Below are 17,331 nucleotides of genomic sequence, written 5' to 3' on the forward strand. Positions count from 1 at the left end.
CTATAGCATTGAATTATGACAGGAGAGAAATGCTTATGTCAGAGTATTTATAGAGAAGTTACCATCAATTTCTATAATTGACAAAAATCTAAGAACAAAGATTAATAATATAATAAAAGCACAACCACTAAAATGTTCATTAATACTGAAATTTATTTTAAAAATCAAGCAGGAAGGAATAAAACAAAGACCTAAAGCATATTCTCTCTCATTTTTCCTCTCAGTACTGGGGACTGAACCCAGGGTCTCTATATTTGAGCTACATCCCCAATCTTTTCAAATTTTTATTCTAGACAGGGTCTCACTAAGTTACCCAAGTTAGCTTCAAACTTGCAATTCTCCTACCTCAGTCTCCCAAGCACCACCACCATGCCTGGCTCTGAAGCATATTCTTAATTACTACCATTTCGTTAAATGAAGAATCTCAAAGTTCAATACCCTAAATAATAATGTAAACACATAAGGGTAATGGCACTTTTTTTTCCTTCATTTTGAGATAGGGTCTTGCAAAGCTGCTTAGAGCCTCACTTAGCTGCTGAGGGTAGCTCTGAACTTGTGATCCTCCTGCCTCAGCCTTCTGAGCCAGTTGAATTACAGGCTTGCAACACCACAGCTGGCTAATAATCTCATTTTCTCCCCAAAGATTAACATTAGTAGAAATCAAAATGGATAATCCAAAGCTTATAATATATTTACTTTTTAACAGTCTTGTCAGTAATACAAACATTTCCTTTTGAAGATTTATCTATATACATACACACCCGAGGTTAAGTTCAAATTCTCCTAAAACTTTAGGTCAAAACCATCTAGTTAGGTACCTCATGTTAGGTGCAAGGCAGGCTGACCTAAGTTGTCTGCAGGGCAGGCTGAACGAATGTTAGCTGCAGGATAACCCAGGGACTCAACCCCGCCTCTGTCTGGTCCTTTATCATCTGTTTGCTTCAAGTCTGAACACTCAAACTCACTCAAGGCTGAACACTGGACCCCCACCTGTCTGGTGCAACAGAAACCACATCTGACACTTGCCTTGTCTGCCTGAAGGCCGACGATGGCACCCTTAGCAACTACTGTATGATCCAATCACTATACACCAACAAGGCAGCTTGCAGACCCAAAGACCCCATGAGATTTTGGCTATAAAAACTCCCTCCTGCTGGGCCCTTCTCTCTTGCTCGCGCTCTCTCTCTCTCTCTCTCTCTCTCTCTCTCTCTCTGGCTCTCTTGCTCTCTGGCGCACGTTCTTTCTCTCTCTCAAGCTCACTCTCTCTCTCTTTCTTCTCTCACTTTCTTCTCTTGCGCACTCTCTTTTCTCTCTCTTTTCTTCTTTTTCGCATTGTTGCATCAAGATCTCTTGGTCACTCCGAGTGTTGTGGTAACTTTTCTTTCATCCCAGATGTATTCATTACTGCATCTTGAATTATATAATCTTTGAAAATTATATAATCTTCAAAAGAAGATTATAACATTTTCATAAAAGTAAATATTAATAAGCATTTTGTTAGCAAATAAAGTAAAATAGGAAATACTATGAATTCATACAAATAATACAATAAACCTCTGCTCACCTAATATCCAAACAAGTAGTTAGATCAACTAGAATTGTTTTTATGTATTCCATGTTCTAATGTTATGAAAGTCAGATAAGCAAATATAGTAGAGGATCTACTCAAAAAACCCAACAATATTAGAATTATGACAGCTTCATCCCTTGCATTTTTTACAAGCCAATTATCAACAAATTATTCTCATAATGAGTCTAGGCATCCAAAATACTCATGTACTCTTTTTCTTTTTCTTTTTGTGGTGCTGGGGATCAAACCCAGGGCCTTGTGCATGCATGGCAAGCACTCTACCAACTGAGCTATATCCCTAGCCCTTATGTACTCTAATCATCAAATAAAAGGACAAATTATATTCTTTTAGGATTAAACATATTTTGCTATATTGAAACTCTTTTGAAAGATATAGAACTTATTATAAAAAAACACCTTAGGAGCTGGAGATGTGGCTCAGTTGGTAGAGTGCTTACCTTGCATGCACAAGGCCCTGGGTTCAATCCCCAGCACCACACACACACACATACACACACACACAAAAAAAAAAAAAATGGAAAGAAACACCTTAATAGAGATTGTTCAAATTACCTAGAACATGGCTGACTCAGTCTGAATATAGTACTTTATCATATATTTTTCAGATCTCAATAAGCAACCTGAAGATATCAAGCAATTACTTACCATTAAGAGATTGCTGCCATGCTAAAGCAGAACAAAGTAAGGCTAAGCTTTTTCCACTTCCTGTGGGGCTCTCCAACAAACAATGTTGACTACCATTTAATCCTCTGACAATCTACAGATAAAGAAACCAATAAAAAGTCAATAAACAGGGCTAGGGATATAGCTCAGTTAGTAGAGTGCTTATCTCACATGCACAAGGCCTTGGGTTCAATCCCCAGCACCACAAAAAAAAAAAAAAAAAAGAAAAGAAAAAAGTCAATAAACATTTTACTTTATTAGGTTTCTCTATCACAAGTACAAATAAACAGCAAGAAGAATCCCATGGAACATAAGAATAGCACAAGGAAGAACCAATATTTAATTAAAACTCGACTTTATTCCTTTATACCTCTCCCTAAAATTATTTTGATTTATAAGCATACCAAGCACAACAGAAGAAATGAAAAAAGCAATTTTTCCTTCAATTATACAAGCACCAATCATTTCTATAAAATTGAAATACATTAGTACCTATGAATATCTTTGATGAAAATAATGAAAGATACTGTTATACAAAGTGTTACAACCACTTTGTAAAAAAAATTAACACTTTGTAGTAAAGTTGAAGATGCCAAAATCCAGTCCTATTATATAACCCAAACCTTTTCTATATGAACACATAAAAGTTCATAGCAGCATTGTTTGCTTATTGCAAAAGAATGTAAACAACCTAAACACCCATAGGAAAATGGAGAGATAAATTCTAATATATCCATGCAATGAAATGCCATGCCACAATTAAAATGGATTAACAATCAATAGAGCTACATCTTATAAAGACTCTGGGCTAGGGATATAGCTTAATGGTAGAGTGCTTTTCCAATATGTGTGAAGTCTTCGGACTGATCCCCAGCACTGCAAAAAATAAAAAGTTCTACAGAAAAATCAAAGTTTAAAACTGCTAGGCACAAGTACATACCTATAATCTCAGCAATTCAGAAAGCTGAGCTAGGAGGATTGCACGTTAGAGGACAGCATGGTCAATGTAACAAGACCCTGTTTCAAATTTTAAAAAAGCACTAGAAAGTAAAAATAATAATAAAAAAGCACTGGAAGAGGCTGGGATTTTAGCTCAGTAGTAGAGTGCTTGCCTTGACGTGTGAGGCACTGGGTTCAATCCTCAGCACTGCATAAAAATAAAGAAAGTAAAGGTATTGTGTTCATCTGCAACTAAAAAAAAATTTAAAAAAAAAAAAAAAAAAAAAGCACTGGAGGGCTGGAATTGTAGTTCAGTGGTGGAGGGCTAGAGTCGTAGCTCAGTGGTGGAGCAATTGCCTTGTGGGGCACTGGGTTCAATTCTTAGCACTGCATATAAATAAGTAAAATAAATAAATAAATAAAATAAAGGTCCATCAACAACTAAAAAATTTTATAAAAAAGCACTGGAGAGAGGCTGGGGTTACGGCCCAGTGGTGGAGTACTCACCTAGAACATGCGGGGCTCTGGGTTCGATCCTTAGTACCACATAGAAATAAATAAACAAAAATACAGGCATTGTGCCAACTACAACTAAGAAATATTTTTTTTAAAAAAAGCACTGGAGGGGCTGGGGATGTGGCTCAAGCGGTAGCACGCTTGCCTGGCATGCGTGCCGCCCGGGTTCGATCCTCAGCACCACGTACAAACAAAGATGTTGGGTCCGCCGAGAACTAAAAAATAAATATTAAAAAATTCTCTCTCTTAAAAAAAAAAAAAAAAAAAAGCACTGGCGGGGTTGGGATTATGGTTCATCGGTAGAGCGCTCACCTCACACATGCAAGGCCCTGGGTTCGATCCTCAGCACCACATAAAATAAATAAATAAAATAAAGGTATTGTGTTCAACTACAAAAAAATCAATATTAAAAAAAAAAGGGCTGGGGATGTGGCTCAAGCGGTAGCGTGCTTGCCTGGCATGCGTGCGGCCCAGGTTTGATCCTCAGCACCACATACAAACAAGGATGTTGTGTCCACCAAAAACTAAGGAATAAATATTAAAAAATTCTCTCTCTCTCTCTTTAAAAAAAAAAGCACTGGAGATATATCTCAGTGGTAGAGCACCAATTAGTTCAATCCCCAGTACCACCAGAAGAAAATTCTAAAACCACTGGAAACACAAAGAACAAATTCAGAATATTAATAATCTGATATAGGGTAAATATGACCAAATATTAAGATTTAAAAGCTGGAAAGCTGATTTACTCAAATGTGTGTATTAATTTTCTAGATAATTAAAATACAATCAGCCTCTGTATATATGTTCTGAATTTATGGATTGAACAAACAGCAAATCAAAAATATTCATAAAACAACTATTTACACAGTATTTACATTGTATTAGGCATAGGTGATCTAGAGATTAAATGACCGATATATGCAAATAGTGTACTGTTTTATATATAATAATAATTAATAATATATATGAATATATATATATAATTTGCAGATTTTGGTATAAGAAGTAGGTCTTAGAACTAATCTTGCACAGATACTTAGATACTATACTGCAAAGAAAAATACTATTTGTAAAAGACAATGTTTTCTGTAGAAAACATTAATTTATTAAATAGAAATTCCAAATGAGCTGAGAACATTCTTCAGAAAGTTCTTCCCTGCATACTAACTATAGTCATATACAGTTCAGTAGTGATCAATATTAATTTTCCCAAAGGTTAGGTGTTTTTCCAAATGAACCCAGCAAATATTATCTATCTAAACACTATCTGAGAATATAACTATAGTCACATACTCAATGTATTATGTTACAAACCATAAGTATCTATATCTAAAAGACTTAACTGCTGAAAAACACTTACAGAATTCATCATAGCAAGCTGTGATGGGTAAGCTTTACAAGGAAATTTGATCTTCACTCCGCAAATTGTATATTCAGACCACATTGAGGACATCCTGCTTTCTTGTTTACTTTAGATTCCTAACTGCAACAGAAATGAAAATCAATACTGAAACAGTGTCATTCTAAGAAAACCAGACACCCAACAGTAAAACAGAAGTCTAGAAATAAAAAATGGGATTAGTGGATTAGTAAGTGTATAAACAAAACAAAGGGAAGCAAAATAAATTTCCTATACTTATAAATAAATCAGTGGTCAAGAACATGTTTTAAGAGTGACAGGTCTGACATGGTGGCACATGCCTGTAATCCAAGTAATTCAGAAAGATGAGGCAGGAGGATTGGAAGTTCAAGGTCAGCAACTTATCAAGACCCTTAGTAACTTAGTGAGACTCTGTCTCAAAATAAAACAAAAGGGATGGGGATACAGCTCAGTGGTAGAGCACCCCTTGGTTTAATCCCCAGTATCACCTAAAAAAGAAAAAAGTCTGACAAATCTGGATTTGTATCTCTACCCTACCATGTATTCATTGTGTGACTGTGGGGTTTACTTTTCTAGACTTTGATATCCTCATCCATAAAATAAAGATAGTAACAATATCTAACCCATAATACATAACTTAATAATTGTTATTCTTATTTTGGTTATATTGTTATTATCAATCTACCAATAGGTTCCTAAGGCAATTCCATAGCACCACTCTTTTTCTCCTATTCTATTCCTGTTTCCTCTTCCTGAAGTTCTCCAATTAGAAGGGGAAAGCTGTGGACCAGGTTTCAGGAAGCATAGATTCTAGATGAGGTCCTGAAAGTTCTCAGATAAATTATTTTTAACATGTCTTTTCACTTCTCTGGTCTAAGGTCCATGTCTGTAATAATCCCTAATTTAAAAATTGTTGCCAGGGAGAAAGTGCCTTCAGACATAGTAGGTACTCAATAATTCTTATTTAAAGGTCAGTAACTATAATGGAAAGAAGATGGGCCTTGGAGTAAGGTAAATCCAAGTTTGAATTCCAGTATGTGAATCACTTAACCTCTTTCTCAAACCTTGTTTGTGAAAATTAGCCAAGACAGAATGTGCATAACCCAGTATCTGACAGAGATATGATTTACTTTAATCCTCATCTCTTTTAAACCACTTTCTTAACCGAGAATCCATAGATGTTATTCTGAGAATGTAACCTCTTAAAATTGCATGCAGAAATTCCTCTGCATGATTGCATTTTTCTGAAGAGAAAGTTCACAGATCTCTCTTCCAATTCATATATCCTACAGAAACCAAAAAAGGGGGAAATTATATACATTTACACACACACACACACACACACACACACACTTTTATCAACTAAGGAATTTTTGCAATCGTGAAAAAAGTGTTAAATTCATCCTGGGGATAGAGATAGTTAAAATAGCTATTATGAAGCCAAAAACAGCCTTCACCAGTTTGTGTTTCAAAAGAAGTTAAGAATCATTGCATTTTCCAGTTCTAAAAAGGATTCTGTGATTCCATCTGTGAAGCTCTGAGAATGAGGTTTAGTGCAATCTAACATCAATCTGAATCAAGACGCAGGCCTACTCAACCTCATCCCTGGCCTGGCTGTGGCAACATTCGTCTCATAAAGAAGCAGCTTCCTCTACCTACAGCATAAAGGACAAACAAACCGTTCAGCCTCCCGCCAAGAGGCAAAGAGGGCCCAGGGCTCATGTCATGCCTGTGCTCAAAGGAGGTAAGGATGGGTTCCCTTCCCCTTACCTCCCGCGGCCAACTGAGGTCCCGCGGCCTAGGTTATCTGGTCCACCCAGGAGAGCGGGAGAGGCTGCCAAGACCTTGGCAGAGGAACCCTGCTAGGCGCCCTTCCCCCAGACCTCCCGCAGACATGCCGGTGCTGAGGGGAAACAGAAGCAACGCGGACTGGGCTCCAACTCATGGCGGGGAGGATAACATCTTTGAGAGCAAATAATGCAGACCTCCTAGCAGAGAAAAAATGGCGCAAGCCTTAATTCTCTCTTTTCCTCGCAGACTACTACTCCCTGGTGTGTCGCGAGTTCCAGCCGCTTTACCTTTTCCTGGCTCCAGCTCTCATTCCTCTCGGCACAACTCCGAATGAGTTCCCGCTTCCCACCCCCTTGACTCCCAACACCCAATCGCCGAGAGAGCTCACACAACCAATCACCCGCCAAGACCGGAAAGCAAATAGCCAATCCCAGCGAGAGGTTAGGGGGCGAAAACTCTAGCACCCAATGGAAACCTCCAAAATAAGAACCGACCAATGTACTTGGAGGCGCCAGAAAGCAGCCACCGTAGAGGGAAGAGTGGACTGGAGTAAACCCCAGGGGCTTCTTTAAAGAAAAATTGCCTTCTCGGCTCATCTTTTCAAATAGATAGGGGTTAGCCGAGCAGCCAATTCCCTGGAAACTAACGCTCATTTTGAAGGTTCGTAAACCAAAGAAAGGATACATCTTTCTAAGCCTTGCCAAGCTATTCTCTGGTGCCGCTCAATTTGAATCTCCCAACTTTACAGGAGCCATAGTATAAAAAAAAAAAGAAAAAAAAAAACGGAATTGCTAGACTACAGAACCAAACTAGGCGAAAAGATTCTGACAATTGGCAGTTTCAAAATCAAGGCTTTCCCGGATGATAGAATCTGCCAGAGATAATGCTCTCCAAAATCTCCAGCAACAGATAGATCATTTCTACTTACTTTAACGCTTACTTGCTTTCTATGCTTCCTAAAACCAGTGTATTCTTCTTTGCCATGTACAATTCAGTTTCGTCGAGGTAGGGGGTTAGGGTTGATCTCGCCAAATTTATTTATTGTTTAAATTCTGTATGACCAACAGGGTGCTTACCTGTAACCCCAGCTACTCAAAAGATTGAGGTAGGAGGATCTCAAAGTTTCCTGTCTCAAAAGTCTGGAGGAATAACTCAGTGGTAGAGCACCCCTGGGTTCGACTCCCAGTACTGGGGGAAAAAAATCTGTGTAACCTACACTTGACTCAAATACTATTACCCCAAAAAAGGCAAAATCTGAGAGGGTTTCTTAAATTCATATGACTAGTTTGGGGAGGGAGGTTTGCTGGGAGTAGGGAGCAGAAGGCATTCACAGTTCAGTTGTGCATATCCTCAAAATAATAAAACTTGTCATATAAATAAATTATGCCCGTTGACCTAGTAATCTCAGACCCAGAAATGTGTCCCAAAGACATAATGTAAAAGAAAAAAAGGTGGTAATACCTCAATTCGTAACACTACTTACCTATTTGTAATACTGCCAAAAAAAAATTAGATTTCCCATTCTAGGAGATAGTTATATCAATTAAATAAATTATGAAGCCAATAAAATTATTTTAAAAATTAAACTACTTGCAAGAAAAAATATCTTATAAAGTGAAAAAATCAGACTCCATGTTGAATGTTAAGAATTTAGTAATGTGAAAATACATATGGATAAACACAAAGGAGTAATTTACTATTACAAAGGGATGAAGAATAATTTATCTTAAAAAAATCCTTAAAAGAAACTTCAGATTGTTATTTTCCTCTTACCATTTTTTAAAAGATCAAATAATTGAAGTAACTGCTCCAGGGTTAACTATCATATTCCTGACTTAAATTCCAAAGGCTTTCAATTAACTCTAACCTCTTATTGCCATTTAATGTGTGGGGCATAACAGAAAGTGATATACCTAACTTCTGGAACCAGGCAATCCTGGACTTCAATACCTTCAGCTGTTCCTTTCAGGGTTACAACTATTATGGAATGAAACACCAAAAACTAAGTTCATTTGATAAAGAATATGAATGTTTATAAATCAATATCCAAAATAGCTGCACACATCTGTTTTCACTTGAATAAAAAAAATCATTGTGACAAATTTTATAACCTTAACTTAAAATACATGAATATTAACATTTACTAATATATTTACACATTTATTTACATCATCATCAACAAAGCTGATGAAAAACAGCATGTTATTATTTTAACACAGCAGGTTTTGACCAATCTTTTGAAAAATCAATCCAGAAAATGTGCACTGCATTTAGTTAGAAAACATACTTCAACCTTTTCTGAAGTCCTAAGAGGTACCTATTCACACAAAATATTCCAAGGCCTCAGTTTAAAAATAAAACAGGAGCAGCTGTATTTAATTTTATGAGACTACAAAACTGCCTTGTTTAAAAATTTGAAAATTCTTGTGGTATTTTTTCATCATACTCTTTTATTCTTCACATCAAAATTAATTAATTACATTAAGCATCTAATAAAAAGTTACAAATATTCTATCACTCATGATACTATACACTCCATGATTGGAAACAGCTACAAACTAGTTTTTATAGAATATCATTATGAGGTAGGGCCAGTAGTAACCCCATTTTACAAAGAAAGAAAATGAGATGTGACTATTTGCTAGTGAAAAGGTTTGAAGTTAAATTTCTTTCCTTAAAAAACACTTTATTAGCTTGCTTAACTTCTTTTACCAGCGAAAAGGCTTGTTTCAAGCCGGGGCAGGGTGGGTTGGGGTGGGGGACAATTGAGGTATATCCCAGAAAGCAAAGAGAAGTACCTTCTACAATGGACACTTAATTTTTTTTTTTAAAGAAAAATGTAGATTATGGTTTTCTTAATGCACCTACCTAATCAATGGGAGTTACTAACAGAGAGCTGCAAAATCCTTCAGCAAGACAGTATTTGCCACATTTTAATTTTTCCTGAGGTTTAAACACTGTATAATATTTTCTCAAAGATCTTCTCAAAGGAAAATGTGAATCATAATCCTGATGATAAACCAAGAGCTCTTTAATCCAGTGGGGTTTATTGCTCTAAGTTTCTTTTAATTTGATATATATTCCCATCTCTGAGAATTAGATAAGTTAATAAAGCATTATAAAAATAAATGTAAAAAATAAAATAAATGAGACTTCCTTTCAGGTTCCTCTCTGCACAGAGATGTTTCTATAAACACTTTTAAACTAGTATCTTCAAATTCCAAATTATTCAAGTATCTCTTCAAACATATGGCTTCATACATTAGTAAAAATTAAAGCAAATATTTGAAATCTTTAAATCATCACATGTAATTCTATGGAAATCACTTACAGAAGCTACTTGCCTTTTGTTTAAAGCCTTAATACTGTTTCTTGAGAACTAGAATATCAACCTGCATTCCTATTACTTGTATTACAAGTCTTGGGATTTCTATTTGGATATTTAACTCCTAATTTTTCCTGAATTCTCCCTTTGCTTAATCCCTTTTTCACCCTCCCATCCTTTGATCTTTGTCATACTCTGTTACAAGCCCACGGGTAAAACACTAGGGCTACCCACACACTCATTTTTATGAGAAACATTAAATTAAAGGCATGGCAGTCTTTCTTTGCTTCAAAAGCTAAGTACAAGGCCAAATTCCCATTCCAGTAATGAGTTTCTTAAATGTGTTCCCAATGGTAAAAAAGCTCAGCTACAACATAAACATACCAGCAAAGTAGATCCAAAGACGTGCCAATCAAACACAAGCAAGCATAATTCTCAGAGAGTTCTAAATTGTATTCATGTTGAACTGAATCAATTCAGCAATTCCAAGACATTACTGCTCCCACTCAGTTTAGAGCTGCTATAAGATGCAGATTCATGATGGATATATGCAGTGAAAAGCTTCGTTTTTTGTTTCAAAATTTTTTTTTAAATTCCACTAACACTCATGTTTATTATTTCAATTATTGTACTCTCAATACAATGACAGAGCTGTACATCAGGATCCATGCTTCCGGTGTCCCTGGATCCATTTTTGTAAGATGGATCTTTACAGATTCGAGACCATCCACTTGGTTTCTCCTTTATTTGTTGAAGACCTAAAACGCATAAAGAAAGAAAAACACATTAAGCCAAGAAATCTGGAAAGTAATCTGCCTTCTCATTTAAAATACTTAGATGACTTCTGAACGTGAGTTATCACTTACGTGTAATGATTGGGTCAATGTCTCTTGTCTGAGTGGCAACATCAGAGGCACAAACTTGTCCTATTTGAATCAGCAAAGACATAATATCCTCATACAGTGGAGGAAATGCTCGACAAAAAGACACTAAACTTGGAAGAGTTGGCATGAAAAAAGCATACCGTTTAGCCTGTGTTAAAACTGTTGGAAAGAAATCAAATAGAATTTTTTTTACTTTTCAAATATAAATTCTACATACACAGCTTATACAACAAACTAAGGCCCCTATTCTATACTAGAGATACTGTTAGAGCTCACAATCTAGTCAAACATCCAAGATATAAATATTTATTGTGCCCAAGCACTATGATAAGTGCACTGCCTGCTTTTAATTTTCACAATTTTATGAATGAGGAAAGTACTATTATGACATCCATTTTACATGAGAAAATTTAAATAAACCTTAGTTAAAAAAAAAAAAACTTGTTCCAAGTCACACAGCCATTTAGTGGTGAAACTGGGATTAAATTCAGGTAATATAAACTCTGAACCATTACAAATAATTATGAGGCAAATAAAATGAAAAGAAAAATGAACAGAGTAGCCTGGGGAACACAGAGAAAGAATACTAAATTAACTAAATTTAATTAATTAACTTTAAAGGATTGAATTATTGTTCATATATATGTTTTGAAAATTTTTTTTAGTTGTAGACGAACACATACTTTTATTTATTTATTTTTATTTGGTACTGAGGATTGAACCCAGTGCCTCACACATGCTAAGCACAGCCCAGTCCACATATTTTAAAGTAGTTTATTTTCATACTATTTTACTCTACAAACCCGAAAGTGGTAAAAATGTTAGGATATGTTTTAAAACTTAAGAAAGCAAATAATATATTTATATGTTCTTTATACATATGATTATATTTTTCTGGAACTCCTGAGCATGTGTAATAAATCACAGCTTGTTTTCTACTGACATAATTATATTCACAAACTAAATTTGACTTCCATTTACAAGATTTGGAAAATTTAGTCTACTGTAAGTCTGTATTCTTACTCATTCACAAAATAAAAGATACAATTTGCCTACCTATTCATCTCTTCTATATAATAAATCACATTTCTAAATAGAAAATTTTTGAAAAGAAGAATAAAACAAAGATGGTGTAATTAAACCAATAATGAAATATATTCCATCATACTGTTTCACATTAACACACAAAAAAACAAGTCACTAAATTCAGAAAATACATGTACTAATGTATGTTAGAAATTTTTGTTATTGATGTTGACTGTCTACAAACCTGTCAGCAAAGTTCCCATGACATTTACAGCTAAGCGCGCCACACTAAGTGATTTTGGTAATGCATACTGGATACACAAGTGGGAAAGCAACTGGATAGCAAATATCTGTAATATAAAATCCAAGTGTTACATATTTCTCTTTTTTTTGGACCCAGGGGCACTTAACCACTGAGCCACATCCCTAGCCCTTTTCATTTTTAGTTTGATTAGAGTCTCACTAAATTGCTTAGGACCTCATAAAGTTGCTGAGGCTGACTTGGAACTTGTGATCTTCCTGCATCCCAAAATGCTGGGATTACAGGCATGTACTAACAACACCAACGAAAATGTTACATATTTCTCAAGAAAAAATTTTATTAAAAATTATAAAATGTTTTTATATAATTAGGAACATTGCAGAGTTAAATCAAAATTTTCTTAAAGCTCAAAAATGTTTATTACCTGTTTTTCAAGTTCTGGCTGTGCAATAAGCTCAGGTATAAAATCCAGACAGATGTGCATAGATGGAATACCTGCGACTGTCAGAGGCAAAAGTTCACATGGATAACCCTATCTCAACAAGAAAGGGGAAAAAGTTAAAAATAACTATGTCAAATAAATTAGATAAAAACATAAATGAAGGGTTTACTTCTTTTCTGCAAAAGATGTTCAGAAGGCTACAGTGCCCTACATGTATCCTGGCATTAAAATTTTCTGATGAACAAGAATAGAGATAAATTATTTGAATACTTTATTAGGTTGAAAAAAATCATAAAAATTTGAATTTTTCTCTATATTGTGAAGGACTATGATCATTTATATTACTCTAATTTCTAACTGACCTCTATTAAGTTAGTATTAAAAACACCCAATATATATAAAGTTCAACCACACAGGAACTCTTTGAAAACACACCTGAAAATGAACAAGTTTAGCAATGTTGGGATCTGCAATGTACATTTGGTGCAACAGACAACAGATAAGGCACTGAACTTCTCGAAGGTTACAGAGCAAATTGTCTTCTCCTTCCTCCATTTCCTTATTTGGCGTGCTGGTGGTAATGACACTTTGAACATTCCTTAGCAAACCGTCTGGATTGACACCTTTTGCTTTTTCCTCTTCAGTAGGTAAACAAATCTCTAAGAGAATCTGGACAGCTGCACTATCCTACAAGCAAATGAAACAGAATGAAGGTAAGAAGTTTTTGAAATGGTGGTTTCAAAACCCTATCTGTTTTTTCTTTTCACATGAACAGAAATTACAAAACAAGTAGTTTCTTAAAATATACACAAACTGTACATTTTAGAACAGAAGTGAGCGATTTATGGAGCACTTCTTTAGGGTCATGAACCCCTTAAGAATCAAAATAAAACTATATACTTTCTTCCCATAACATACATAAACAAACACAATGCATAATCTCAGGGGTCATATATTTCTAAGGCAGATCCATAGACTCCAGTTTAAGAACTTGGACTAGAGGGGTACTCTGATTTACTGACATCCAAAACTGGCCCTAGCCCAAAATAACTTCTATCAAAATATCCCTTTCTTCTTCTTTATCTCCTACTTTTCCCAGGATCTGAATTATATTGCCCTCTTTTTCTCGTGTGGCTATCAATTAATTTCTCTGAAATTAATAATAATAGTAATAATAATAATTAATGCGTAAGTCACTTCCCATATCTCTTTTCCATTTCAACTTGAAGACAGGGTCTTTAGTGGCCCTAGTTTTGCAAGAGATTATACCTCATAATCCCATCTACCTACACAGCTCACTGTGGCTCAGCCTATAAGCTTTTTTTTAAAAAAAAAAAAATATTTATTTTTTAGTTTTAGGTGGATACAATATCTTTATTTTACATTTATGTGGTGCTGAGGTTCGAACCCAGGGGCTCATGCATGGTAGGCGAGCACTCTACCACTGAGCCACAATCCCAGCCCTCAGCCTACAAGCTTGAATGTCATTTCATAGAACAACAGCTTGAGGGGTGATCTACTTGAGGCTACTACATATGAAGGACAGCTATAATCACCTTCATCTAGATGAAAGAATTTTAGAAAACAGAGAAAAATACATATGACGTGCATCTCTGAAATCAGCCACTGCCTGAGATAGAAGAAAACCTGAGCTAAGTGTTTAAAAACCTGATGATTATAAAATAAGGTTAGTCTCACTTTACAGTCTGTGCTGTGGCTGAGGGATTTTTAGTTTCTGATATTCTGTTTTGTTTTGATTTTGTTTCCAGTCTGTGGAGCCAGAGTGCCTACACACGAACCCTAACTCTGCCATTTACCAAATGCATTATCTTGAGTAAAGCACTTAACCTGAGCCTCATTTTCCTCATCTGCGAAAATGAAAATAATACTTCATACCTCATAGGTTGGTTGTAAAAGTTAAGTGATAATATGTGTAAATAACTTAGACCAACACAACCTAAGTTTTATATAGGGGCTGGGGTTGTGGTTCAGTGGTAGAGCGCTCGCCTAGCACGTGCGAGGTCCTGGGTTGGATCCTCAGCACCACATAAAAATAAATAAATAAAATGAAGGTATTGTGTCCAACTACAACTAAAAAATAAAAAAATAATAAGTTTTATATAGACATTAATTATTATAATCCTTAATCTCTTATCCTCACTTTTAGGGAAAGATTTATTTTAGAAATTTTTTAATGTACTGTTGTGTGGATATCCAAAAAATAAAGTGGGGCATCACCTTGTAAGCAAACATATTAATATTTCTACAGTAAAACATACCAATAGTCATATATTAAGTGAGAAAAAGACTTTATTTCAATATCACACACTAGGGATTGTGCACCCATATCATTACTCCTAATTCCCCTTATTGCCAATGAGCAAGTTTCAGAATATATATTTCAAACTAAAAGGCATGTCTAATTTGATGACCTCAAATTGCATTATTCAAAAATGACAACTTAAGCTGGGTGTGGTGGTGCACACTTGTAATCTCAATGACTCAGGAGGCTGAAGTAGTAGGACTGCAAGTTCAAGGCCAGTCTCAGCAACTTATAGAGACCCTGTCTCAATATAAAAAATAAAAAGGTCCAGGAATGTGGCTCCATGATAAAGGACCCCTGGGTTCAATCCCTAGTACCAAAACAAAAAACAAAATACTACTTAAGAGTTTCAGGGAAATTATACATTGTTATAAAACTTTTCTAATAAAAACATGAATTACATATACTGTCATAATATTTATCACTGCCTAACATTTTACTATATATGTACTCATTTTTCTGTTTACTCTCTCTAATATTTAATTTCTTTTTCTAACATTTGCTCTTAAGAAATAAATAACCAAAGATTTTGTCTTCTTCACCAAGGTATCCCCAGTCTCTGGCACACAAATTTCCAATAAACATTTGTTGAATGAGTTCAAGAGATAACTATAAACCACTGAACTGTTAAAGCCTTATATTTTGTTAAAATATAAATCTTATCTATTCCTGGTTTCAGTCCATCCAATATACAAAAACAAAGGTCACATCATTATAATAGATTCTGTAACAAAAGAAACAGCAGAATAAAATAGACACTAGTATTGCTGTATGTATATACATGACTGTATGACCAATATGATTCTGCAACCTGTAAACTCAGAATATTGAGAAATTATACCCCATTTGATTCAAATGTATGATATGTCAAGATCATTGTACTGTCATGTGCAACTAATTAAAACAAATAAAATACAAAGGTTAAAAGAAAGAAATAAAAAGGAATGCACGGCACAATATGTCACTGATATATACAGAGGACACAATATGTTATCTATTTTACTGATTTAGAAAGGAAGCCCTTGCCCTTTGGACCAAAATTTTATGTTAGTAAAATTTACCTGAGCAGCCAGTAATGCATTTTTCAGCTCTTCTCTGGTAACTTCTGGGGCATCAGTTTGTCCAACTAAACCTATTGTATTATTCTGGGAAGGCCTATCTTGCTCTGCTGTTTCCTTCAGGTGAGCACTAAGGTAAGCTTTAGATGCAAGAAGATATCCATTCAACATGTGTAGAGTAATATCCATTAGTGGGGGGCATCTAAACACAGAAAAAGGAGAAGAAAAATGTATCAGAAAGAATATAAATTAGTAAGAACATGATGAATTCAGTTTAAATAATCAGAAAAACTTGAACAGCAGAGTAGTAACTTTTCCCACTGAAGTATTTGTTATCAAAAGTTTAATGAATCAGGGCTGGGGCTCAGCAGTAGCACACTTCCCTGGCATGTGTGAGGCACTGGGTTCGATTCTCAGTACCACATATAAATAAATAAAATAAAGATCTGTCAACAACTTAAGAAAAATTTTTTTAAAAAAAGTTTAATGAATCTTTCGTTTAATAATATCTTTCGTATTTGAAGGTAATATAAATAGTATTCTCTTTCAACTTATTAGCTACAATAAAATGCAGCGCAAGTGCTACTGAAGATATTCCTGTTTTGCCGAAAATGCCACTACCAATAGGTTTTTTAGATACAAGCCTGCAAAGCAGCTGTCCTCAAAAAGGCATATCTGTTATTGATAAGATGGAGACTAGATTATTCTTTTTACTTGTCTTTGACAAAACAAGACAGCAAGACAACTTTTTATTCCAAGAGTGGTTCATCCACTAACCTGGGGAAGATATTTCCTAAGCTTCAGTCTCCTCATCTATAAAATAGGTACACAATTATTCATTCCTTGAAGATTGTTACAGATTAAACTTAAGTGAGGTAAAAATAAAAATGAAAAATAAATTTAAAAAAGAGAGAGAGAAATAATCTCTTGAATTTTAAATGCCAATTCCTTAGAAAAAAATAGAAATTTTATTTCTCAATGCAAAAAAGAATAAGTGTTTCTCATGTTTGAGGCAATGCAAGAAAGTTTAGAGGAGAAATGTTTCAGTTATGAGAGCCTTAACCCAATCAATTAGTGAATCAATTCTTTGGTGGGATTAACTAAGTATGACTGAAGGCAGGTAGGGTAGC

General features: G+C 35.0%; 2 protein-coding genes across 7 annotated transcripts in view; both read right to left on the reverse strand.

Moving 5' to 3' along the window:
* Nucleotides 1–7,224, reverse strand: part of Brip1 (BRCA1 interacting helicase 1) — a 157,381-nt gene extending 150,157 nt beyond the window's left edge. For 2 of the 3 annotated variants that reach the window (XM_046423252.2, XM_046423251.2), the window contains exons 1-3: nucleotides 7,169–7,224; nucleotides 5,070–5,192; nucleotides 2,237–2,348 (exon numbers count right to left, since the gene is read on the reverse strand). In XM_046423252.2, coding sequence (XP_046279208.1) covers nucleotides 2,237–2,348; nucleotides 5,070–5,162 — 205 coding nt within the window. In that variant the 5' untranslated portion in view covers nucleotides 5,163–5,192; nucleotides 7,169–7,224. Of the gene's footprint in view, nucleotides 1–2,236; nucleotides 2,349–5,069; nucleotides 5,193–7,075 lie in introns of all 3 variants that reach the window. The other variant, XM_058572327.1, reaches the window with a different exon arrangement.
* A 1,292-nt stretch (nucleotides 7,225–8,516) lies between these two features.
* Nucleotides 8,517–17,331, reverse strand: part of Ints2 (integrator complex subunit 2) — a 50,832-nt gene continuing 42,017 nt past the window's right edge. For 3 of the 4 annotated variants that reach the window (XM_046423243.2, XM_046423245.2, XM_046423246.2), the window contains exons 20-25: nucleotides 16,205–16,403; nucleotides 13,256–13,507; nucleotides 12,803–12,910; nucleotides 12,361–12,466; nucleotides 11,073–11,249; nucleotides 8,517–10,964 (exon numbers count right to left, since the gene is read on the reverse strand). In XM_046423243.2, the coding sequence (XP_046279199.1) occupies nucleotides 10,795–10,964; nucleotides 11,073–11,249; nucleotides 12,361–12,466; nucleotides 12,803–12,910; nucleotides 13,256–13,507; nucleotides 16,205–16,403 (1,012 nt within the window). In that variant the 3' untranslated portion in view covers nucleotides 8,517–10,794. Of the gene's footprint in view, nucleotides 10,965–11,072; nucleotides 11,250–12,360; nucleotides 12,467–12,802; nucleotides 12,911–13,255; nucleotides 13,508–16,204; nucleotides 16,404–17,331 lie in introns of those variants that run through there. The other variant, XM_058572328.1, reaches the window with a different exon arrangement.

Source organism: Marmota monax, unplaced genomic scaffold, assembly GCF_021218885.2.
Source record: "Marmota monax isolate L192 unplaced genomic scaffold, Marmota_monax_Labrador192_F-V1.1 WCK01_AAM20220418_F8-fsc00171, whole genome shotgun sequence".
Lineage (NCBI taxonomy): Eukaryota > Metazoa > Chordata > Mammalia > Rodentia > Sciuridae > Marmota > Marmota monax.